The 26212-nt window shown below is 40.4% G+C and overlaps 1 protein-coding gene across 1 annotated transcript in view; it reads left to right on the top strand.

Annotated features, from left to right (window-relative positions):
- The first annotated feature begins 8301 nt into the window (after positions 1 to 8301).
- SDC2 (syndecan 2) overlaps positions 8302 to 26212 on the top strand; it is a 114157-nt gene continuing 96246 nt past the window's right edge. Inside the window, exon 1 of the mRNA XM_063079717.1 lies at positions 8302 to 8861. Coding sequence (XP_062935787.1) covers positions 8802 to 8861 — 60 coding nt within the window. The 5' untranslated portion in view covers positions 8302 to 8801. The remainder of the gene's footprint in view (positions 8862 to 26212) is intronic.

Genomic DNA, 26212 nt, shown 5'->3' with positions numbered 1-26212 from the left:
AATAGGTAACTAATGCCTCTAATTCCCAGCCAAGAAGAACTTATGGAAGAGATTTCAGATTTTTTAAAAGCTCCAGACATGTTTGGCTGGGAATGCTGATTCTAAAATTCACTTGTTGGGTCAATTTAGGCAACTCTCTGAGCCATAGCTTCTAGTCCGTTAAATACAGACATTCCTTGGTCTGCATGAAGTTTTCCCTGAAATATTCACCTTGCAAAGAACTCTTGCTATTTAAACCTTCTCTATTCTCACAAAATGGAGCTTCAAGCCCAGATCTCTGCCTGATTCCATAGCACTTTCCATCACCCTGTCATAATTTTGCTAGTTTATGTCCTTTTAGAAATTACAAAATAAAAGATAGCTTAGGAGGGTCCACAGTAGTGGTAGTCCTGAGCACACCCTCCCCATGCGTACCCTTGATTTCCCCAAGGAGGATCCAGAAGAAAAATGGACCATGGAGTATCAATGGGGTAGGAGACACAGCCTGCTCCATGTGGCTGTATTAAGTCTTCTGGCCCCCTCTGCAAAAGCCAAGAAAGGGTAAATCTCCTCTGCCCCTGAGGCTGAGGACCAAGGAAGGGAGAGGTTTCCTCCAGGTGATCTGGCAGGCAGCAGACCTTCCTATTGGTGCAGGGACACATAAGGAGACCCCTTGTACCTTTTACCACCTGTGTATCCCGACATCGTAAAAATATTCCATCAAGCAGATCTGAGATGAACCAGTCAGCAAAGATATATGACACTTCATCTGGGCACTCAGCAGCCAGAGAGAGGAAAAACAGGGAAAACAATTAGAGCACACCCCTAAGGAAATAAAACTGCTAGAGGATATAGATGAAAACACAAGTTAAAAAAAATAAAATCGCTTAAAGAGCTCAAGGGCGTCAGCAAAAAATAAATAAGTAAATAAATAATAAAAACACATGATTTCCCAATAAAAATTCAGAAGGTGAATTAAAGGAGAGAATGGTCACTGCTATTAAGATCTGAATTAGTGGTCTGGAAATTTATGGACATAAGCAAAAATATGAGAAGTTGGAAATTATAAAAGAAAAGAGATTTGAAGGATATCTATTCAGGACTTTCAACAGACAAATAATGGAGTTCCAGAAAGAGAAAAAAATATATTGAAAGAGAGAAAACAATTTTTAAAAGACACTAAACAAACAAGAAAATCTTTTACTTGAGGAGACAGACCTGAGTCTATAAAACGAAGGATCTATTGAGAGAGAAATCACAAATACACAGGCATATCATAATAAAACTCCTAAGGACAATTCTAAGGACAATTGGAAAATCTTATAAGCTCCTAAGCAGAAAGGACAGATTACCTACACGGAAAAACGCATAGCCTCAAATGCTTTTTATTATTAAAGAAAGACAAAGCTAATAGAACTTAGAATTTCATTTAATAAATTATAAAGAGATCAATTTAAAAAAATGAGTAAGAATTAATAAAGATAAAAGAGAAAACAAACACACAAAAAAGTGTAAAGATAAGTAAATGTGAAAGCTTCTTTAAAAAAAAGATTAACACAAGAAATAAATCCCTAAGGAGCATGAAGAGAGAGAATAGAAAGAGAGCCAAGGAGACAAAGCAAGGAATGAAAAAAGAATGCAAGAGAAATTTTCAAAACGTAAGAGAATGCTTATCTCTCTAAAAGCAAATCTATGGCAACAAATTTTAAAACCTAGAGGATAATAATGATTTTCTGGCAAAACTGATCCAAGAAGAAACAGTAAACTTGAATAGACCAATTATGACATGAGAAAGAGTAGTAAGAGAGCTACCATTTAAATAGGAACCAAGATCAAATGGATTCTTAGACTGGGTGCTAATTTCTAGAGAACTGATCATTTCAATGCTGTTCAAATTAGTTCAGGACAGAGAGGAAATATAGAAAACTCCCCAATTCATTATACATAGCCAACTTGACTTTAATTCCACAACTGGTCTAGTAGAAAACAGAATGAAAAAATTATAGACCTATGTCACCTTCAAATAAAATGCAAAAAATTCTAAACAAAATACTAGCAAATAGACAAGTTCTCAAAAAATGGTGCAGTATGATCAAGCAAGTTCTATTTAAGAAATGTGGGAATGACTTGCTACCAGAAAATCACTCTCAGGAAACATCAACACAATCTATCATATCAACAAATTAAAGGATAAAATCCATAGAATTATATCAATAGATCCTGATAGGACTTGGATAAAATTCAACAGCCATTTCTAGTAAAAACTCAAAATAAATAATGAAATTTTTTGATCTACCAATGACTATTCCCAAACCAACCACAACTGTCATTCTAAATTATAAAACATAATACACTAAACCATTTCCATTAAAACCAAGAACTAGTTATTAAAACTTGTTATTAAATAACTGTCATAGACATTAGAAAATATATGAAAACCCCACATTTTTGCTGATGATATATTTGTATACTTTGGAATCCATGAGACTCTAGTAAAAAACATACTGGATTTATTAAAGAATTTGGTAAAATGGTAGTATACAGAATAAATATTGAAAGATATTTTTTCTCTACTCTAGCAGTAAGTTTCTATATGAAAATGGGGGAAATTCTATTTATCACAGTGACGCAGTATCTATAAATTAGGACAATATATTTAACAAGACGTTTACAGGATCTATAGGAAAACAGTAAAATCTTATGAACAGGCATTTAAAAAAATATCTGAATAAAGTTGAATATAACATTTTCTGGTTTGAGATGACTTAATATAATAAAAAATGTTAATTGTCTCAAAACCAATACATAAACTTAGTTCAATTCCAAACAGAATCCTAAAATGGCTCATTTTAATTGTCTAAAATATCCTTAGAATTTATTTGGATAAGAAATGTCCAAAAATATCCAAGAAAGGCATGGGAAAAAAAATAACAACCAGTGTGTGGTTAGGGAGATCAGAAAGATTAGTTTTGGGACTATCAGAAGGTCCTATACAGTCGTGGTAATCAAATGAATGCACTGTGACATAGGAATAGACAAATAGATCAGTGGATAGCATACAGAATTAGAAATGATCACAGTATATATAGGAATATAATGTAAGATGGATTAATAAAAGGAATATTAACAGCAATAATATAAGAGCTCTTCCAAGAAAAAGGCATATTACCAGGTAGAAAGTTGGGGAAAGGACATGAACAGACAATTCACAGAAGACCAACTCCAGAGATAACAAACACATGAAAAGATGTTCTATAACGCTAGCAGTCAGGAAACTGCACATAACACGAGCAATGAGCTGTCAGTGCATACTTATCAAACTGGCCAAGAAAAAAGCTAATACCAATTATTGACTGGGATGCAGAAAAAGGAAAAAGAAACGCTCAACATCACTGGTGGGAGTATGAGAACTTCTTGTTTTTGTTGTAAAACAGTCAAGCAACATCTCATAAAATTCAAATTATTTATACCTTCCAACCCAACAATCCCACTGTTGGGAATCTAGCCCACAGAAAGAAAATCACCAGTAATTAAGGAAATATGTAAAAGGTATTTCCTGTAATATTGTTTGTAGTGGAGGAAAAAAAAAAAAAACTAAACTGGAAACAGAAGTCTTGCTGATTATAGGGAAATGGCTGGATCAAATATGAAATACCCATACCGAAGAGTAATAGGCAACTGTTAAGAACATGAATGCATGCATGAAAGTTCTGTCAGGTGACTTGGAGGGATTTCTACAAGATGAACTGTTTAATGGGATCCCATTTTTGTAAAACAAACAAGAATAAAACAAACAGGAAAAAAAACCTTGTGTGTGTCATGGATGTGTGTGCGTATGTGTATAGGATTATACGAATAGAAAGGGAAAAGGGGGACGATTCATATTAGGCTGTTCACATAGGTCACCCTGGAGTGTTGGGGTGTACCTATGATGAGCAGGAATGGGTAGGGGGAAACAGCTGCATAAAAGCATAATGCAACACTGGAATAAAATCTGCAGAGAACCTTGGTCCTTTGTTATTTACATTACTAAGAGCTGTAAGAAAAGAGCAAAAAGAAGATATTTTGAATTCTGACTCCATGACAGACTGTATTTTCTTTTCCTTCCCAGAAGCATTTTTCTTATTTCTATCTGAATTCAAAGGGGGTGATCATACACACACACACACACACACACACACACACACACACATATATATTTTTTAACTATTCAATACTTTTAACTTCTATTTCAGAACTTTCAATTTTGGAATTTTATACTTTCTCTGGGTTTTTATTTGGGTTTACACTTGTAAAAGTGCTTCTTTTTGTTTTTAGATAGAATGTGTGGACTCTTGTCTCCTAAAAGTTTTTTGTTGTTGTTCGGTTGTTTTTGTTTGTATTTTTAGCCACAACAGAACATGAGTTTGTGATGTAATGCATATGTTAATTAGCCATTCCACAATGTAGACATATTTTAAAGCAGCATGCTGTATACATATATATATATATATATATACACACACAATTTTATTTGTCAATTTAAAAAATAGAACCATTTGACATAAATCATCCAAGATTAGATTTTCCTGTCCAACTGAATACGAATGCAGTGTAAATAACTTGAAGATATCTCTGTGGTACCTTCTTAAATTCATATATCCAAGTATGGCTCTTAGGAAAATGTTTGAGGCCTGAGAACAAGGTATTCTATAATGTTCTTCTTTAAAATATCATATCACAGTTTAGAATGAAATTTCTCATGTACTTTAGTCACAGACTTATAATTTGAGAACAACTCTTAGTTAGAAATGTATTAACTGTAATGCATTTCAAGAAAATTCACGTGCCTGCCTGGCATGTGAGTGCCCATTGAGTACCTGGTATGTGGTAGATGACCCATGCATGTTTGTTGATTGAATGAATATCAAGTTTTGCCAGGCTTTTAAGAACCATACTATGCTATTAGGGAAACTGACATGAGTATTTTGTCCCTGTCTTATTCAGGGGATAATTTATGTTATTATACAGTTCCTTGACTTTCCTGTCTGTGTCCTGCTGTCTAAAATGTGACATTTTTGTTCAACATTAGCACCATATTAATTTATAAAACTCAAATAGGCCAACCTACCTGGCAAAAGGTTGATTTTGGTGAATGAAGACCACAGTGGAAAATATGAGACTAAATATAGATTTTTTTTGGATTGCTCGTAGATTTTTGTCATGGCTTCAGCTCACCTGCCATTTTAGCAATGGATAATTAATCGTTGGCTGGCTGGATTTCCTCTTACTCTCAGGTTCTATCATCTTTCAAGTGAATTTGGTCAGGTAGTCTCTAGCCCAGACCCCTCGTAACATTCTAGGGAGTGGCAAGTGGAAGAACAATGAAGAACAACAGAGTGGCATCTTTTTCTTTTTGCAGTTTCCCCTACTCTGATAGCTCACCTTGGGACAAAGGACCTGCTTGTCCATGGTTATGACGTAATATCATTAGATACCATAATGACTAGAGAGTCCAGTGTGGCAGCTTAGGTTAAAACTGTCTTCAGTAGATTTCGTTTCTACTTGTCTGATTCTCTTTAATTCCTATTTTTTTGCATTTCTGCATCTTAGTCTCTATATTCTGTTGATTTTTTATATTTTCTTCTGAGATTCTTGAGGTAGGATGTTTATTCCCTTTAGCAATCCATGAAACTATTTGGGAAGTGACTAGTTAAGCTATTTTACCTGCTGTGCCCCTCAAAGCACAACCCTCAACCCAGAGGACCTGAAAATACATTAGCAGAGAACCTTTGGCTCTAGTCACAAGCTATACTTAGTATCTCAGACATACTCCACAAAATTCTACCAAATTTTAGTCCCAATCAATTTTTTTTAATCCCATTAGCAAAATACACAGACAGGCCTTCATAGTTTCCAATTTTACACATGTTCCTGACTGACAACAGTAGACATCCCATCTCCTACCCCACTCAGTATAGGAAACCTATTTGTAGTCATTTCTTGTGTAAGTGCTTTTAATACTGACAGATTATCCTTCTTACCACACCTGTTAATGCATTTGAATATACAACCTTGAATATATATTTGTTTTCTTATACTTGATATTGCGTGACTCTCAAAATAGCATCAATTCCCTTCTCAACGCTGCAATATCATCTTTTAGAAATAAGCCACTGAGAGTCTCTTAAATGCCAGGAGCCTCGGGCTACGTCTTCAGGGTTGTCTTTAGGGTCGTGGACAGGTACATCCCTTCAACAGATGCATCTGCATATTCATTTTCATCACTGCCTGCCCAAGTGGAGTCAGAGAGCAATCACTGTGCTGCTTCTCATTAGGTGGATACCCCAATAAACAGCAATAACTGTGAGAGCCAGTGAATGAATGCATTTCCCCATTTTATTGGAATTCTAATTTACTTGATTAATTCTTAAATCTTGGGGTCAATGGGGGTGTGGCCTCGCCTGAAGGCTGGGGAGTGGACTAGGTCCCTTTTGAGGATAGAGGTGCTGTTTTATGGCTCTTTGCACTTCTCCCACATTGCTCATTTTCTCTTTCCTTCCTTCCTTCCTCCTCTCTTTAGGTCTTTCTTTGAGGCTGTCCAGTAAGGGGATCTGCCACATTGCTCATCTTCCTTTGGAAACTCCTTTCAGAAGCCTCCCCATCTCATGAAATTCTTCAACCCACAAAGAATTCATCTTAAAAATATGGATGTACTTTATTCTTTCAAAAACAAAGTTGGACCTCCATTAGCACAGGTAGCAGCTCAATGACTGTGTGATCAGAAGCATCCAATGTTACAACTTTCAGCCTCCCATTCTTTTTCTCCTTTTTTTTGTTTTTTGTCCACTCTTCTATTTCTACGTGTTACTTTTTTGGTTGTCAATGCTTTAGATATGCCCATGAGCATTTGTAGGTTGGTAGTTGGCACAAAAAACCAAAGAGTTGGATGTCTCCAACTTTGAGGTGTAATTCTCTAGTTAAATTTCTTTCTTTGAGATTTATTACAGTGATCGGTTACTAAGACATTGTAATTCTCACTTGGGGGTTGACTGTATTTTATTCTAATATTGAGCTCAAAAATTACATTGGCCTCATCTGTGTGTATTAAAGGCTCATGACTCTTATGTGATACAGATTAAGCTTTAGAGAAAATTTTATTCAAGATATATTTATTGTGTGCCTTTCTATACCAGAAATGAGAATACAGTGGTGAACAAGACGGAGAGGTCCCTGGTCTCCTGCAGTGGGCACTCTAGGAGCAGAATAGCTCCATAATTCATTGACCCCATAAATCAGAGAGAAAAATAGTGGTGGTAACTGAAAGGGAATATGTATTCGCTGTGTTCTACAGTATGCCATAGACACTGAATTCAAAGGAAAAAAAAAATAACTTCATAACAAAATACTTCAGATCAGTTACTTCCATTCAAGGAAATACATGTTCATTATTTTCTTCAAACCAGAAATTACGAAAATCCTTTTTTTCTTTGAAGTTCTCTTAAATTTGTTATTATTCAGGGTCTCTATCCAATTTCTCATCAAATTGCCCTATTTGTAGCTTCCAAACGTTAACACGTCTATGCCAAAATGGAGGCTATAAAACGCCCTACGGGCTTAAACACTGTGAGGCAGAAATGGTATTTAAGCCCTTAATGAAATTGTGAGTTTTGAAACTGTTGCATTTGGGGTTTATAGGATTCTTCCTCCACTTCCTTTTTTAGGGGGAGGAGGATAGGGATTCAGGAGGGTGGGGAATACTCTTAATACACATTTGTTACATTTATTGTCTTCTCTTTTAAAATGCAATTTTCGTGAACTACTGATTTATAAACAGTTCACAGTGCTTGAAGGCATCTATAAACTTGTCCCCCCCAACTCTCAAAGCGGTTTCCTTCTCCAGGTCTAATTCTCGCAGGCAGAAAAGCTAAATATGTCTCACGTTTCTTCACCGATCTTTCTCCGGAAAAGTGAAAATAAAAGAGAAAGAGAAAAGAAAATAGAGAAGAAAATAACGTGTAGAAGAAAGAAAAGAGGGGAGAGAAGGGGAAATGGGGAGCGAGAAAATGAAGGAGCAGGGGTTTGTGGATGAGCAGACCCAGGGCCGCCACAGCGCGGAGCCGCCGGCGCCCACTGGTCCTCGGAGCTGCCAATCGGGGTGTAATCCTGCAGGAATTCTCTCGGGTTTATCTGGGAGTCACACGGCCGCCTCCTCTCCCCCAGTCGCCCGGAGGAGCCCTGAGAAAGGCTCGGGAGGGAGAGAGGGAGGGAGCGGGAGGAAAAGAGGAGGAGGAGGAGGAGGACCGGAGAGGGAGGCGGCGGCGCGGCAGGAGGAGGGGCGCCGCGGCGGAGCCACTAGCGGCGCTCGGACGCGCCTCTCTCCAGATACTCCGGGAGCTCCAGCCGCGCGGCTCGCGCGCCCCACCGCTCTGCCCCCAAACTTCAGCTGCTGCTCCATTTCAAGCCATCGAATTGATTCTTTAGGATTAGAGACTGAACCGCGACACGGGGAAGGTGTCCGCGGAGGAGTAAAACCACAGCAACGGCAAGAAGAGCTCCAAAGAGCAGCCTCATCGGAGCCCCAACTCGGTGTCTGGAGTGCCGAAACCAACAAGTGAGAAGGCGCCGCGTTCCCGGGGCGCAGCTGCGGGCGGCGGGAGCAGGCGCAGGAGGAGGAAGCGAGCACCCCCGAGCCTCGAATCCGAGCCCCCGAGTCCGAGACGCGGTCGCTGCGGCTGCTTCGCTTCGGATCCTTCTGCTCGGGCTACGCCGAGCGCGGGGCAGGAGGCTACGTTTCGTCCTCTCTGCAAGCGGCGGCTGGGAGCAGCCTGTCCCGGGGGAATATGCGGCGCGCGTGGATCTTGCTCACCTTGGGCTTGGTGGCCTGCGTGTCGGCGGAGTCGGTGAGTGGGCCGGGCGGGGGACGCGCGCGCCGTTTAGGGTGCTCAGAGCCACGGAAGGAGCCCGCGGTGACTCGGGGAGCGCCACCTGGGGGATTCCCCCTTCCGCAGCCGACGCCGCGCTCTGCCCCCGCGGTTCTGTTGGGATGAATGCCTCGCTCCTCCACCCCCTTCCCCACTTCCCTTCCTGCAGAAAAGCGCTGCTTGCTGGAGTTGCCCCACGGTCCCCGGGAATGGAGGCCCGGGAATTGCAGTTGGGTTTAGCCGCAGAGGCCCCTGAAGTCTCTCCCAACTTCTTCGCCCTCCGGGGGTCTTGCTACGAGCTCGGGGAAGGACGGAGGGAAAAGGGTGGCCGGAGACGGGAGCCCGGGTAGGGCCCGCGATAGAACGGGTCCGCTCTGCGCGCTCCCCGAGACCCAGGGAGAACCTGGAAACTTTGAGGTCCCTTCCTCTGCACACCATCGCCCCACGCCAACTTTCCTTCTCGACTGAGTGCAAGTTCTGGGGCGATGGGCCCAGATTTGAGAAACCCGCGAGTGTCTGGAGAGGAAAGTTTGCCAAAGTTCTTTTGTTCGATGCTCCTTGTGGCTGGGGCGAGGTAACCGACACTACGTGGAAACGCAGCCGGCGGTTCCGCAGCGGCACGCAGGGGTGCGCCGAACGCTGCGGCGCCGGCCGCTGGAATCCCAGTCCTGCGGCGACCCCCTTCTCCTTGAGGGGCGGAGGGGGCCTTAGGGACAGGAGGATATTTTAATACAAGCTGCACGGGAGTGCCGCAAGCAGGGCGAGGCGGGGTGCGTGTGACACTGCGCTCGGCCTCGGGTCTCCCGGCCGCGCGGGGACTGAGGCTTCCCTCCCGCCACGCTCGCCCTCTTGGGCCCTGGCGGGGCGCTTCCCGAGCCCGGAGAAGTCTCTACTCGGGGCATCCAGCTTCCCTCCCCCGCCCTGGCTGTGGGAACTTGATTTCTCCTTTGGGTCGCGGTTCTAGGGTTGGCGGTTGTTTCCCTAAGTCGCCCAATGAGCGCCCTCTAAAGGGAACTGCCTCCTGGGCCTCCTGCCGTCCGCGGCTGCCTTTACCTGGGCGCCAGATCTGTCCCACCAGGTGGAAAACCAAGCGCCCTGGGTTCCGTCTGCAGCTTCGGTGCCATCTGGGGTGTGGGTTAGGGAGCGCGGCAGTTTCTGACCGGATTTCCTGATGCCCATGTCCCTCCCTTTACCACCTGATAACTTGTCCATTTCTAATGAACTGAACTGTCTCTTCCAAGGCATCTTTAGGTGGTTTTGTGAGTTATTTTCCTCCTCCTTCCCTTACCCCCTTTTTTGAGCCAAGGCAATTTAGAACTGAGAAACCACCTTGGCGTCAAGCAGCAGATGGGCATTGTTAGTGCAGGAGCGTGTGTGTGTGCTAGCAGGTCCCCATGCTACTCGAGTTTGGAGAGCACGTAGAATTGGAAGCTATAGAATGGATGAATATTGGGGTGCTTAGGCTGTAAAACCGAACTCCGGGCCTTATCAGTATTTTTCTTTGGCAAATGATGGTTCAGTCGGTTGGGATTAGTAATCTTGCAGCCAGTTATGAACTTTGGCCCGTTGTGCACTAAAAGGGAGCGATTCTCTGTTTATTTCAGAAAAATGTTATTGCTCATCTTGTTGCAAAACAGGACAAAGGGACAACTTCATCTAATGATTTTCAAGAGAGGCTTACCTAAATAAAAGGCTGTACAGGGTTAAAGTTTTTTTTTTTTTTTTTTGAGTCATGTTCAGGGATTTACTAGGAAATATTACTGTATTACAATTTTGGGATTCTGGAGAAAGAATATTTCTATCTTCTGCTCCTTTGGGTTTTGCATAAATCTGACAGTGCTCCTTAAGTAAGTTTTTTGGCTGAACTATACCTGTCCTCCCGTGACAGCTTTCTCCTGTAATGTGTCTTTGGGGTGCTGATTATCTCACAATTTGATCCAGAATTGGATGCTTTCCGATCTGCTTCATTGTGGTAGACACTGTTTTCAGTAATTGGAATATCATCCAAAAGGGTGATTAGATATTTTTTAAATGTCAATTTGGAGACTCTCGCAGAGTCTTTGTTAGGGTGTGAGTCAGTCTTTCTCAGTAGAAGCTGTTTCAAGGCCCAGAATGGCTAATAGTCCTTTTAAATTACTTTTCAGTCTCTGTTTCACGTGTAGCAGCATAAATATACATGAAGTTGAAAGACCTAATTTTTAAAAATTTAGTCGTTATAGAACATTATTTCCAGCACTTTGTATTTTAATTTGAAAACTGCAACTGTTTCCTGGGATTTAGAAGTACCATAGTGATCGGCTAAGCTTAAAGCCTCTCTTTAAAAGGAAGAAAGGAAAAATGTCTGCAGTTAGTGAATTCTTGAGTTTCATATGTACATCTGGGTGGGAGGGAGGTTCTCAGGAACTAAGACTCAAAGCTGTCTGTGAAAAGGACCTGGTGGCACTTCCTTTATGGACGCTAGAGACAGCAGAGAAAGCCTGTTCCTGGTGATCCATTCACACTTTCCACTGGAAGGTAAGGACTTTCACTGCAAGAACACCAGGCAAGGGGGAAGACGGACAGAGTGTGGCAGTAGTGATTTGCTGCTGTTTTTCTGTCCGTTTTTTATATGACTGTTTATCTTTAGAAATAATGTATTGCAGACTGCTATAAACACATAATTTGAACAGGAAATATGTTTAAGAAAAGGAAGCGTTTTTTTTTTTTTTTTTTTTTTTTTTTTTTTTTTTTTTTTATTTTTTTAAATTTATTTATTTTTTATTTATTTATTTTTTTTTTTTCATTTTTTTAAAAATTTTATTTTGTCGATATACATTGTAGCTGATTATTGCTCCCCATCACCAAAACCTCCCTCCCTTCTCCCTCCCCCCCTCCCCCCCAACAATGTCCTTTCTGTTTGCTTGTTGTATCAACTTCAAATAATTGTGGTTGTTATATCTTCTTCCCCCCCACCCCCGGTTTGTGTGTGTGTGTGTGTGTATGTGTGTGTGTGAATTTATATATTAATTTTTAGCTCCCTCCAATAAGTGAGAACATGTGGTATTTCTCTTTCTGTGCCTGACTTGTTTCACTTAATATAATTCTCTCAAGGTCCATCCATGTTGTTGCAAATGGCAGTATTTCATTCGTTTTTATAGCTGAGTAGTATTCCATTGTGTAGATGTACCACATTTTCCGTATCCACTCATCTGATGATGGACATTTGGGCTGGTTCCAACTCTTGGCTATTGTAAAGAGTGCTGCGATGAACATTGGGGAACAGGTATACCTTCGACTTGATGATTTCCATTCCTCTGGGTATATTCCCAACAGTGGGATGGCTGGGTCGTATGGTAGATCTATTTGCAATTGCTTAAGGAACCTCCATACCATTTTCCATAGAGGCTGCACCATTTTGCAGTCCCACCAACAATGTATGAGAGTTCCTTTTTCTCCGCAGCCTCGCCAGCATTTATCGTTCATAGTCTTTTGGATTTTAGCCATCCTAACTGGGGTTAGATGGTATCTCAATGTGGTTTTGATTTGCATTTCCCGGATGCTGAGTGATGTTGAGCATTTTTTCATATGTCTGCTGGCCATTTGTATATCTTCCTTAGAGAAATGCCTACTTAGCTCTTTTGCCCATTTTTTAATTGGGTTGCTTGTTTTCTTCTTGTAAAGTTGTTTGAGTTCCTTATATATTCTGGATATTAATCCTTTGTCAGATGTATATTTTGCAAATATTTTCTCCCACTCTGTTGGTTGTCTTTTAACTCTTTTAATTGTTTCTTTTGCTGTGCAGAAGCTTTTTAGTTTGATATAATCCCATTTGTTTATTTTTCCTTTGGTTGCCCGTGCTTTTGGGGTCGTATTCATGAAGTCTGTGCCCAGTCCTATTTCCTGAAGTGTTTCTCCTATGTTTTCTTTAAGAAGTTTTATTGTTTCAGGGTGTATATTTAAATCCTTAATCCATTTTGAGTTGATTTTAGTATACGGTGAGAGGTATGGATCTAGTTTCATTCTCCTGCATATCGATATCCAGTTATCCCAGCACCACTTGCTGAAGAGGCAGTCCCTTCCCCAGTGAATAGGCTTGGTGCCTTTGTCAAAGATCAGCTGACAGTAAGTGTGTGGGTTGATTTCTGGATTCTCTATTCTATTCCATTGGTCAGTGTGTCTGTTTTTATGCCAGTACCATGCTGTTTTGGTTATTATAGCTTTGTAGTATAGCTTAAAGTCAGGTAGTGTTATGCCTCCAGCTATATTTTTTTTGCTCAGCATTGCTTTGGCTATTCGTGGTCTTTTATTGTTCCATATAAATGTCTGAATAGATTTTCCATTTCTGAGAAAAATGTCTTTGGAATTTTGATGGGGATTGCATTGAATTTGTATATCACTTTGGGTAGTATGGACATTTTCACTATGTTGATTCTTCCAATCCAAGAGCATGGAATATTTTTCCATCTTCTTGTATCCTCTCTAATTTCTCTCAGCAGTGGTTTGTAGTTCTCATTATAGAGATTTTTCACCTCCTGGGTTAACTCAATTCCTAAGTATTTTATTTTTTTGGTGGCTATTGTAAATGGGCAGGCTTTCTTGATTTCTCCTTCTGCATGTTCACTATTGGAGAAAAGAAATGCTACTGATTTTTGTGTGTTGATTTTGTATCCTGCTACTGTGCTGAAATCATTCATCAATTCCAAGAGTTTTTTTGTAGAGGTTTTAGGCTGTTCGATATATAGGATCATGTCATCTGCAAACAGGGACAGTTTGACTTCATCTTTTCCAATCTGGATGCCCTTTATTTCCTTCTCTTCTCTGATTGCTCTGGCTAGTACTTCCAACACTATGTTGAATAGGAGTGGTGAGAGTGGGCATCCTTGTCTAGTGCCTGTTCTTAAAGGAAAAGCTTTCAGCTTTTCCCCATTCAGGATGATATTGGCAGTGGGTTTGTCATATATGGCTTTAATGATGTTGAGATACTTTCCCTCTATACCTAACTTATAGAGGGTCTTTGTCATGAATGAGTGCTGAACTTTATCAAATGCTTTTTCAGCATCTATAGAGATGATCATATGGTCCTTGTGTTTGAGTTTATTAATATGGTGTATCACATTTATTGATTTGCATATGTTGAACCAACCTTGCATCCCTGGGATGAATCCCACTTGATCGTGATGAATAATTTTTCGTATGTGTTGCTGTATTCTGTTTGCTAGTATTTTAGTGAGGATTTTTGCATGTATATTCATCAAGGATATCGGCCTGTAGTTTTCTTTTTTGGTTATATCTTTACCTGGTTTTGGTATCAGGATGATGTTTGCTTCATAGAATGAGTTTGGGAGATTTGCGTCCGTTTCAATCTTTTGGAATAGTTTGTAAAGAATCGGTGTCAATTCCTCTTTGAATGTTTGGTAAAATTCTGCTGTGAATCCATCTGGTCCTGGGCTTTTCTTTGTTGGGAGCCTTCTGATAACAGCTTCAATCTCCTTTATTGTTATTGGTCTGTTCAAATTTTCTACATCTTCACGGTTCAGTTTTGGGAGCTTGTGTGTGTCCAGAAATTTATCCATTTCCTCCAGATTTTCAAATTTGTTGGCGTATAGTTGTTTATAGTAGTCTCGAATGATTCCTTGTATTTCAGATGAATCAGTTGTAATATCGCCTTTTTCATTTCTAATTTTTGTTATTTGAGTCTTCTCTCTTCTTTTTTTTGTTAGCCATGCTAATGGTTTGTCAATTTTATTTATCTTTTCAAAAAACCAACTTTTTGATTCGTTGATCTTTTGAATTGTTTTTTGGTTTTCAATTTCATTCAGTTCTGCTCTGATCTTAATGATTTCTTTCCGTCTGCTAACTTTAGGATTGGATTGTTCTTGTTTTTCTAGTTCTTTAAGGTGAAGTGTTAGGTTGTTCACTTGCCATCTTTCCATTCTTCTGAAGTGAGCATTTAATGCAATAAATTTTCCCCTCAATACTGCTTTTGCAGTATCCCACAGGTTTTGGTATGATGTATCATTGTTTTCATTAGTTTCAATAAACTTTTTGATTTCCTGCTTGATTTCTTCTTGGACCCATATGTCATTAAGTAGAATGCTGTTTAATTTCCATGTGTTTGTATAGTTTCCAGAGTTTTGTTTGTTATTAATTTCTAGTTTTAATCCATTGTGGTCTGAGAAGATACATGGGATAATTCCAATGTTTTTGAATTTATTGAGACTTGATTTGTGACCTAATATGTGATCTATCCTGGAGAATGATCCATGTGCTGATGAGAAGAAGGAATATTCTGAGGTTGTTGGGTGGAATGTTCTGTAGATATCTGCCAATTCCAATTGGTCTAGAGTCTTGTTTAGATCTTGTGTTTCTCTACTGATTCTTTGCCTAGATGATCTGTCTAATATTGACAGTGGAGTGTTCAGGTCTCCTGCTATTATGGTATTAGTGTCTATTTCCTTCTTTCGGTCTAATAGAGTTTGTTTTATAAATCTGGCTGCTCCAACATTGGGTGCGTACATATTTATGATTGTTATGTCTTCTTGATGGATCAGTCCTTTTATCATTAAGTAGTGTCCCTCATTGTATCTTTTTATGGTTTTTAGTTTAAAGTCTATTTTGTCAGATATAAGAATAGCCACACCAGCTCGTTTTTCTTTTCTGTTTGCATGGTAAATCTTTTTCCATCCTTTCACTCTTAGTCTGTGTGAATCTTTATGGGTGAGGTGGGTCTCTTGTAGGCAGCATATAGTTGGGTCCTGCTTTTTGATCCAGTCAGCCAGTCTGTGTCTTTGAATTGGGGAATTTAAGCCTTTAACATTAAAAGTTGTTATTGAAAGGTGTTGATTTATTCCTAGCATTTTATTGGTTGTTTGGTTGTCTTAGGTGTCTTTTGTTCCTTGCTTTCTGATTTACTGTTTGGTTTCTTTGTTTGTTGGTTCCTTAGGTTGTAGATAGTGTTTTTGTTAGCTTGTTTTCTCTTCATGAATGCCATTTTTATTGTACTAGCGGGTTTAGATTTTTCTTAGGTTTTTATGGCAGTGGTAGTTATTTTTCAGGAACCAAACCCAGTACTCCCTTGAGGATTTCTTGTAAGGGTGGTCTTGTGGTAGTGAACTCCCGCAGTTTTTGTTTGTCTGAGAAATATACTATTTGCCCCTCATTTCGGAAGGATAGCCTTGCAGGGTAGAGTATTCTTGGCTGGCAATCTTTGTCTTTTAGTATTTTGAAAATATCATCCCATTCCTTTCTAGCTTTTAGGGTTTGTGATGAAAAGTCTGATGTTAACCTGATTGGGGCTCCCTTATAGGTGATTTGACGCTTCTCTCTTGCAGCTTTTAAGATTCTCTCTTTGTCTCTGAGTTTTGCCAATTTGACTATGACATGTCTTGGAGAAGGCCTTTTTGGGTTGAATACGTTTGGAGATCGTTGAGCTTCCTGGATCTGAAGATCTGTGATTTTTCCTATACCTGGGAAGTTTTCTGCCACTATTTTGTTGAATATGTTTTCAATGGAATCTCCATTTTCCTCCCCTTCTGGAATACCCATGACTCGGATATTTGAGCGCTTGAGGTTGTCTGATATCTCTCTCAGATTTTCTTCAATGTCCTTGATTCTTTTTTCTTTCTTTTTGTCTGCTTGTGTTATTTCAAACAGCCCATCTTCAAGTTCAGAGGTTCTCTCTTCAACTTCGACAAGCCTGCTGGTTAAACTCTCCGTTATGTTTTTTATTTCGTTGAATAACTTCTTCAGTTCAGCAAGTTCTGCTACATTTTTTTTCAGGACATTGATTTCCTTGTATATTTCCTCTTTCAGATCCTGTATACTTTTCCTCATTTCATCATGATGTCTAGCTGAGTTTTCTTGTATCTCATTCAGTTTCCTTAGAATTATCACTCGAAATTCCTTGTCAGTTATTTCAAGGGCTTCTTGTTCTATAGGATCTAGAGTATGAGATTTATTAACTTTTGGTGGTGTACTTTCTTGATTTTTTGTATTTCTGGTGTCTTTTTTTTGGTGTTTATTCATTGTGGCAGGGGGTTTCACAGTCCACCGGTTTGAGACTAATGACTAACTAGGATGTTGCTGTGGTTGCCAATTTGGTATGGCTCCCGCCGTGACTGCTCAGTTGGCCTCTAGTGTCTTGTGTGTGTGGTTGCCTCGGGTCTTGGGCTTCTCCGGGGATCCACCTTTCCGGTCAGCTTGTACTCTGCTGGGCTGGTGGATCACATACCACAGGGTGTGTGATCTCTGTTGAGCTTTCACTTTCTGTACAGGACTGCTCCCCGTTCCGTGTGCTCTGGCCCAGGCTGTTAGATCATGCAGTGGTGACCCCACAGGGTGTGTGGTTTCTGTCGAGACTCCGCCTCCCTGGCCGCACGTCTCCCCCCTCTGTGCACACTGTGCTGGGCTGGGGTGTGTCTTCTGCACCCCTCGTCTATCAGCTGGGCCTTCAAGACCCTGCTCAGCACCGCCTCGCCCAGGAAGTCTACCAGGTTTCTGCTAGGCACAGACGACCGGTCTCTCTGGGTGCATTTGTAGCACTGTGTAGATCTTTCTCGGGTCTTGTTCACCTTTGTATCCCCCCGGTATAAACCGAGTCTAGTGCCCGCCTGCAGCCTGCTCTCTGGCAGGTTCAAGCGGACCTGGGAACTCTCCTACCACACTATTCCCAACCAGAAATTCGTTAGGCTTTTTTCCAAACTGGTGGTCGCAGAGATGGTATCTGCCTCCCAGTAACAGGAAGTTTACCGGGGCCGGAGTCCAGGGTGTGGTGGAGTGACAGTCGGCCCGCCCGTACTCCCTTGCCCTCCCAACACTGGTCGGGACGCCCCACACCCCCAGTCCCGCCAGAGAACCACGGAGGGAGTGGGAGAGGAGGCTGGCCCGCAGGCTCCGGAAAGCCCCGCGCCAGGCCAAGCAAATGGGCTCAGTGATGGCCGAGCAGGGCGGAGCTGCCCGTACCTGGGAAAATGGAGGAAGCACCGGGGGTTGAGTGGCCTGGTGGTGCAGGCGGGAGCCGCGTGGGCATCCACCCCCCGAACAGAGCTGTGCCAGGGATCACTCACAGTGCTGTGCCAGGTCGGGCGCTCGCTCTGTCTCTGGTTTGTCGCCTTCCGTGTTCTCGGCCCTGTCGCCTCGGGCTGTTTAGTCGCGGCGCGGCTCGGGCGCTCCCAGGAATCTTCTTTAATGCCGGCCTGAAACCTCGAATCCTGAATAGGGCAGCTGGCCGCCTTCAGTGCGGCCCCAGCCTCCGGGATCCTGGCTGCATCCACAGCAGCCCTGGCGCCGTGTTCCCTGTTTCAAGACTCGCTTTTGCAGCTAAGAATCAGTTCTTTTCCTGCTCCACACTTCAAAGCTGTTGCCTGTAAATGAGGCAGCCTCTCCTGCCGGGGGCAAAGTGGCGTTGAGCCCCCACGACCGGCCAGCAGCAGCAGTCCTCCCTTAAGAGATGGCTAGAGGAAGGTCCACAAGTTTCCCGCCTGCCTGGGGCCCAGTGGCCACCTTTTCCACCTCAGCTACTCTGCGCCAGCCGCCGCAGCCGCCGCCATCTTGAAACTCTCGAAAAGGAAGCGTTTTGAACTAGTGGGATTTTATAAACATGCTTAGATGTCTGTAAATGAAAAGAAACTGTCAAGTCATTTGGACCCATGCATTATCTCAGTGTTTTATGAAAGGCAGGCTCTGAGAAGTTTGCATTAGAAGAGAAAATCAAATTGAAATCATGTGAGGGGTCTTCAAAAAGTTCATGGAAAGATTTGTATTATCTTTTAATTCTATTTCTTCATGAGCTTTTTGAAGTACCCTAGTATAACCTTTTATAGTTCTTTAAAAAATATATTTTGACTGTTCTAGTGGTAAAACAAATTACTTTTGCTAGGGAACTTTATAGAAACAAGGGCTCTTTCTCTGTTACTTGGATATTAGTAGGTGGACGTCATTTAAGAAGGAAAGATCTTATAAGGTAAGGCTTGCAGAAGATGGGTGTTCAAGAAGGAATTTGAACATGCCCTTCTGCTCCTGCTTCTGGTACCTGATAGATCTAGTTTTGATGGTGCCTGACATTGGAAGGGCAGCCTACGGGGGACTGTATAACATGATCACTCAAATGGCACCTTGGATAATCATTTGTTTGGAAAGGATTTCAAATGTTCAGCTAGTTCTTCCCTGGGCAGAACTAATTTTCAAGTTTCTGGAAGCCCCAGAGACCTAACTGGCCAGCTAGAGGTGTCATGGAGTCTGCTTAGGTCGGCAAGGCCCCTGAAGCCGCCCCAGCCACACACAGCCCCAACAGCTCTGTCATTAAGGTTTATAGAGTCTAGTCAAGCCACTGTGTTATTGGTGTGTCTCCTGGCAGTGATCCAATAGGTCCTGTGAGGAATGTCATCTGAGTTTAGATTCCCCCTAGATTATCCTTCTCCATTGCCAAAAATCAAACTGGAAGACCTCACCCATGATTTTCTTCTTCCCAAGGCAGAAGATCTGCCATTCGTGACACTGTCAACAGTACATTCCAGTATATCAAAATTCACTTAATTCTTTTGTGGACTGGAAGCCAAAATAAAGTCTTAGAGAAAAGCCAGAAGTAATGAAGAAGAGTCTTTGCTGAAAACAATCTACTCTTACTTAATTTTTTTTGGTCAACTGTGCTAGTACTGTCATTTTAATTCTAGTTATTTGGATTTGAGTCTTGAAGAAATCCTTCACACATTCATCTTTGTTGACTTCCATGTCCAGTCTGCCTCTAAATCCACCTATGCATTCGTTCCACAAATGTTTATCCAGCACTACCAGGTGCTCAAAATAAAGTAGCAAGCAAACCGGGCAAATCCCCCTTGCCTTCTTGGAGCATGCATTCCAGTGATCCAGGTAGCTTTCTCCTCTGTTTTTAATTCCTTGGGGACTTACCAGCTTGTGCCTCTATGTCAACAGCTTTGTGTAGTAGCCATTCCTGGCCCATATGCTTTCCTGCTGTTTGGTACCCCTTTGATCCTGTTGCCTATGTTCCAGAAACCTCCATGTGTCCTTATTATCACGGTGTGGAGTCTGTGTGCCTCTGCCAGATTTATAGGCTGCTTCATGCTTCCTGGTTTTTCCACTTGATCACTCCCCATCATGTCTCCTGGCCCTGGCTGACGGGCATCACTGTCATGAACACTCCCTGGACATAGCCACCTCCCCGGTGTTTCTCCTTTTAAATTATGTCGATTAAATCCAAGCTCCAAATAGCCTTTAGTGACTGATCAAGCCTTTTTTTTTTTTTCCTCCTTCTTTTTACCCTTCTGTAAATACTAAACCAGATTCATAATCAGAATCACTGGAAGTATGTAAAAATACAGATTTCAGGGCCTTATCTCAGACCTGCACAATAAGAAGCCTGAATGGGGGTGGGGGAATCTGTATTATAATACAGTATCTCAGATGATTGTAATGAATCAGCCACATTTGGGTATCACTGGTCTAGATCACACTGTTACCCCTTAATTACGTGTCACTCTATCACTGCTAGGGCTCCTGGCAGTAGCTGGGTTGGTTAAGAGCACAAACAGCTTGGGCCTAGGAGATGGACAAGTCTGGGTTCAAATGCCAATACTTTGCCACTTAACATGTCAGAACTTGAACAAGATACTAAAGATCTGAGTTACTTAAAAAAAAATGTGTGTGCGCGTGCACATGCGAATTGGACTTAAGAATGCCTTTGTAACATGACTGTTGTGAGAATAAAATAAAGTAGCACACGAATGGTGCTTGAGGCACAGGGGGTATTAAGTGGGTTTTTTTTCCCCTTTCCTCTCTTGACCTCTGTTTTCTTGACTATGAAATGAGGGAGGCGTATAAGATATTCTTCAGGGCCTCTTGCCCCTTGGACATTTTAGAAAAGTGAGTTTTCTCTTCCGTCAAGATTGGCGCTATCTGAGGGAAGAGCCCTGTTTCCACACTCCTGACTCCTGCTCAGTGCTGAGCTCAGGTGAGGATCTGGGAAAACACTTGTGGAAGCTGCATCTCTAAGTGCAGGTGCCGGTGGGCCAGGGCTGTCAGGGTGGGTCAGCACTCCTGCTGAAGCACTGAAGGTGGTATGGTCTGGGGTCAGCTGAATACCCCAGTCCGGGTGGATCTGGGCCAGTTTACCAGTTTTGCCTTCTCTAGAACACAGGCTCATCAACATTGTAGAGGTGGTGTGCAGAGTAAACAAGATATTGATGTAAAGTCCTGGCACATCAGCAGTGCACATCATGCTTCCTCCTGTTTCCTTTGGCTGCATTAAGATTCCTGTACATTGGAAGGAGAAAGTTAGGTCTGTGTCACATGCTGGCCTGCTGCTGGTCATCTAGAATGAGGTGGCAGAGGTGATGAGTAAATGTTGGGGGCTTGGGGAAAGAAGGAGTACTTTTGTTTTCAAAAGTGGATATGCATACAATTTCTTCTTTTAGCCATTTGAGCTTCAGGTTTTACTGTTAAAAATCTCCATCACATTTTGACGAGTCTATTTCTAGGGCATCATTAGCTTTAGCAACAAGGCTAGAGGGGTCTGCCTCTCAATAGGAAAGGACATGGTTGAAATAGAATTGTGAAGGTCTTTTTCTCGGGTATCTTAAAGAATTGGTAGGACGGGAGAAGGGGAGAAGTCTTGAAGTCTTTGGAGATTTACCCACTTGAATTTCACATCAGCAGAGTGAGACCAGCTAGTATGCAGTGGTTGATTTGATAACCAATTCATGTTCTTGGACTCCAAGCTATGGAAAATGTTATTAAGGATAAGATATATTTTTACATTTCTTCCTCTGCCATTGAATCTCTTTTATGAAAAATCTCAGAAAGATGCAGTAAATGTGTCCTTTATGAAGCATTTTGATGTTTATTTTTCTTTTCTTATAATTATACAGGTGTAATAAATACAAATAGTACTGATATTTAAGGAGTATATGCAATTAATAGAATTTAGTCTCATGTTAAGAATGACACATGGAACAACATACACTATTGTTAAAGGAAAATTATTTTTTTCAACCTCTTACAAAAAAAGAAAATGTTAAATATGTATTTTTGTTTAGCTTATTAAATATATAATAAAATAAATGTACAGCATTTTAAGTCAAGGCGAAAGGTTTTGCACACATGTAATTAACTTTTTTTAACAAGGATTTTCATATTTATTTGTTCAAATAATAAATACGTAAACTGATTAACAGATGAATAACAAAATACTCTAGAAAGTAGGGCTTCGATTTTTCACAAAAACTGGAGATATAAAACTTTTTAAAATTTTCATATTTCATTTTGTAACCTGTACAGTTATTTGAAATAGCTCTCTAAAATCTTCCAAAAGCATGCAAATATCAAATTAATTTCAATAGAGGAAAATGAGTAAACTTTCAAGGGAAATTAACTTCTAAGCAAATCAAGTCCACTTAATAAAAAGGAATGAAGAACAGAAATTAAATAAGTTTAGCAACATAAATTGCATAGAAAAGTCAATAAAACAGAATATAAACACAAGGACACTTCAAAAAGTTCATGGAAAAATGTAATTGAAAGATAATGGAAATCTTTCCACGAACTTTTTTGTTTTTAAAATTTTTTCCCTTAAAAAAAAAAGACTAATAAGATCATAGAAAGTATGTTCCCTGACCACGATAATAGAAGGAAAATATGAAAACTCACAAATGTTTGGAAATTAAATAGCACTCTCCTAAATAAAGAATGCGTAAAAAGAAAAATCACAGGGAAATTAGAGTACTTTGAGATAAAAATCAAAGCACAACATATCAAAATTTATAGGATGCAGGGCTCATGCAGTGCTTAGAGGAAAAGTTATACTTGTAAACACCTATATTAAAAATAAGAAAAATCTCAAATCAGTAATGTAAACTTCTACCTTAAGAACATAGAAAAAGTAGAGCAAACTAAACCAAAAGCAAATATAAGTAGGAAATAACAAAGCTTACAACAGAAATATGTGAAATAGGAGATTAAAAACGATAGAGAAAATCAACAAAAACAAAAGTTGATTCTTGAAAAAGATCAATAAAATTTGTAAACCTTTATCTAGATTGACCAAGAAAAAGAGAGAAGACTGAAATTACTAAAATCAGAAGTAAATAGGGGCATTATTACATTGTCACTATGGCTTTTTGTGGTGGTAACATTTACTTTCTTTCTCTTTCTTGTTTGCATTTTTGTTCTACCAGTGAGTTTTGTTCTTTCTTGTGTATTCATGGCAGTGATTATTGTTTTTCAGATTCCAGATGGAGGACTTCCTTGAGTATTTCTTCTAGGGCTGGTTGTGTGGTGGTGAACCCCCCCAGCTTTTACTTGTCTGGAAAATACATTATTTCTGCCTCATTTCTGAAGGATAACCTTGCTGGGTATAATATTCTTGGCTGGCATGGTTTTTTTTTTTTTTTTTTTTTTTTTTAGTATTTTGAATATATCATCCCATTTTCTTCTGGCCTGTAGAGAAGTTTGCTGTCAGTCTGATAGAGGCTCCCTTATAGGTGACTTGATGCTTTTCTCTTGCTGCTTTTATGATTCTCTTTTTGTCTTTGAGCTTTGCCAGTTTTACTATCATGTGTCTTGGAGAGGATCTTTTTGGATTGAATCTGTTTGGGGATCTTTGAGCCTCCTGGATCTGAAGGTCTGTGTCTCTCCCAATACCTGGGAAGTTTTCTGTTATTATTTTGTTGAATAGTCTTTTAATCCCTTTTCCTTTCTCCTTCCCTTCTGGAACACCCATGATTTGAATGTTTGTGTGCTTAAGGTTGTCTGCTAGCTCTTTTAGATATTCTTCATTTAAAAAACATTTTTTTTCTTTTTTTTGGTCCTCCTGGGTTAGTTTGAAAAGACTATCTTCAAGGTCAGAAATTCTTTCATTTGCTTGTTCTAGTCTGCTGCTTAAGCTATTGGTTGTGTTTTTTATTTCATTCGGTGAATCTTTCATTTCCATGACTTCTGCTACATTTTTTTAAGGTTTTAATGTCTTTGTAAATTTCCTCCTTCGTATCCTGGATTTTTTTCTCATTTCATTATGTTGTCTGAGTGTCTGAGTCTTCTTGTATCTCAGTGAGTTTCCTTAAAATTTTTGCTTGGAATTCCTTTTCAGTCATTTCATGGGTTTCCTGCTCTATAGGGTCTGGTATTTGAGAATTACTGTATTCTTTTATTGGTGTCATATTTTCTTGGGTTTTCATATTTTTAGTATCTCTGTGTTGACATCTGGTAATCTGGTAGAGCAGTTGCTTCTTCTGTTACTCTGGAGTATGCTTTGAGGAGAGAGATATTGTCTTCTTTTTCCGGTCTCTGCTGGTGACTCTCTTTGTGTCAGTGCAATCAAGTGTCCAGTGTGCCACCTGCATAGTGGCTGTGGCTGCTGCTGTGGTGTCAAGCTGCTTTTTTGCTGGCTGTGGCTGTGGCCATGGTGATGGTGGGACACCTGCATGGAAGTGGTGTTTTTGGCATTCTCCCTTGTGTGCTTTTGGGTGGAGGGTACGGCCCTCAGCTCCTTGCCCAGGACCCTGGGCATTTTCTCTTGCCTGCTTCTGTGCAGAGGGGCTGGGGCCCAAGCCTCCTTGCCTAGGACCTTGGGCATGCTCTCTTGCCTGCTTCTGGGTAGAGAGGGCTGTGGCCTTATAATTAACTGTCTTAATCTCTGTGGGACTTCAGTTTCCTCATCTATAAAATGATGGAGTTGAACTAGAGGAACTTTCTGTCTTTAATATTTATTTTTTTGATGTTTCCAGGTGTGATTGGATAAATGTTAAGATTAGCCTAATCAATAAGTAATATTAAGCCTCTGTCAAATACTTCCAATTTTATTACTGAAGCAAGGAATTCATTCACATTATAGGAAGGTAAGTAATTTCTAACAGCTGATGGTAACCTGTTAACTTACATTGAATATTTGTCATGTACTAGGATTATATACATTGCTCTGAATATTCATAATCTAATCTCTAATGTTTTTCTATATACTCATATTTTCTGATATATAAGCACCAAGACCAGTTGATGTGTGGAATTCACTTTCATTCTAGATAGAAGACAATGTGACTTGGTGGTGTAAGTTTGGGGACTTTTTAAGGCATAAATCCCATAAAGCTTCTCAACTTCCTCATGTGGTTTCTGGCCTGGATCTCCATTTCCAGAGTGAGGCCTTTAATGGGTACCTTCCATTTGGGTCCTCTCTTGAGCACATGAGCCTTGTTTGAGTGCTGTGGAGACAACAAGCAAGAATCTAAATGAGCAGGCCCTATGGTGGGGTGGTTCAGAGCCTGGGCTCTGTACTTAAGACTTGCCTGGATTTGAATACACTAACTGTGTAAACTTGAACAAGTTTCTTGACCTCTCTGTGCTCAGTTTTCTTATATGTAAAATGGAATATCCTAAAATAGTTTTTTAGGGTTATGTGAGACAAAATAGGTAGGAGCTTTTAGCACAATAGCATATCTGTGCTCTATGTCACATGTTAGTTAAAATTCCTGGTTTTCTGTTTCCCTGAAGAGTAGGTGCTTGGCATACGTACAACATGGCCTCATCTGATGAGCTCCAGCTAGAGGGTGTCTTCAGATATGAATGACAGAGCCTGCTTTTTCCTAGCTGGAGCTTTCTTTCCTGTCCAGGTGTGGACTAGCTCTATGTTGAGATACTGGGCATGTGTTTATACTCAGCTTTTCTCTGAAAGTGGGTGATGTGAGAAAATATTCCTATTATTTTGGGTTGATGAAAGGTTCCGTAAGTGTTAATATGTGAGAAGCGCATTTTTTCTAGCAATTTTATCTCTACAAATCTATCCAAAGGAGATAATCAGCCAGGTAAACAGTGTTTACATGTGTGTTTATTGGACCTTACTTATAATAGCTTAAAAAGTGGAAACAACCTGATTGTATAATAATAGAATAACAGTTAAATAAAAGATTCTGATTCATACATGAAATATCACAGAACCATTAAAAATGTATTTGAAGAATGGCTAAAACTTGGAAACTCTTTATAATAGACAAAAAATGGGATATAAAACCTATGTATAGGAAGACCTTGGTTACATTAAATAAGTTTATACATATATGTAAAGATAATATATATAAGCAAACTGCACATGTGATAGAATTGTGTAGAACTGAATACAGACACACAAACACACATACACACATGAATACAAGCAAAACTGGCGAAATTGGAATAAGATGGGTAGATTGTATCAATGTCAATACTCTTGTGATATTTACTATAGTTTTATAAAATATTACCAATGGGGGAAAGTAACTAAAGGAGGTACAAGAGATCTCTCTGTATTATTTCTTACAACAATTAAGAATCTATAATTATCTTGACAAAAATTTCAACTTAAAAAATGGCAT

The sequence above is a fragment of the Cynocephalus volans genome, chromosome 15 (assembly GCF_027409185.1).
Source record: "Cynocephalus volans isolate mCynVol1 chromosome 15, mCynVol1.pri, whole genome shotgun sequence".
NCBI classification, from domain to species: domain Eukaryota; kingdom Metazoa; phylum Chordata; class Mammalia; order Dermoptera; family Cynocephalidae; genus Cynocephalus; species Cynocephalus volans.
Note: the sequence above shows the minus strand (reverse complement) of the source record. Positions and strands in the feature narration are given on the sequence as shown.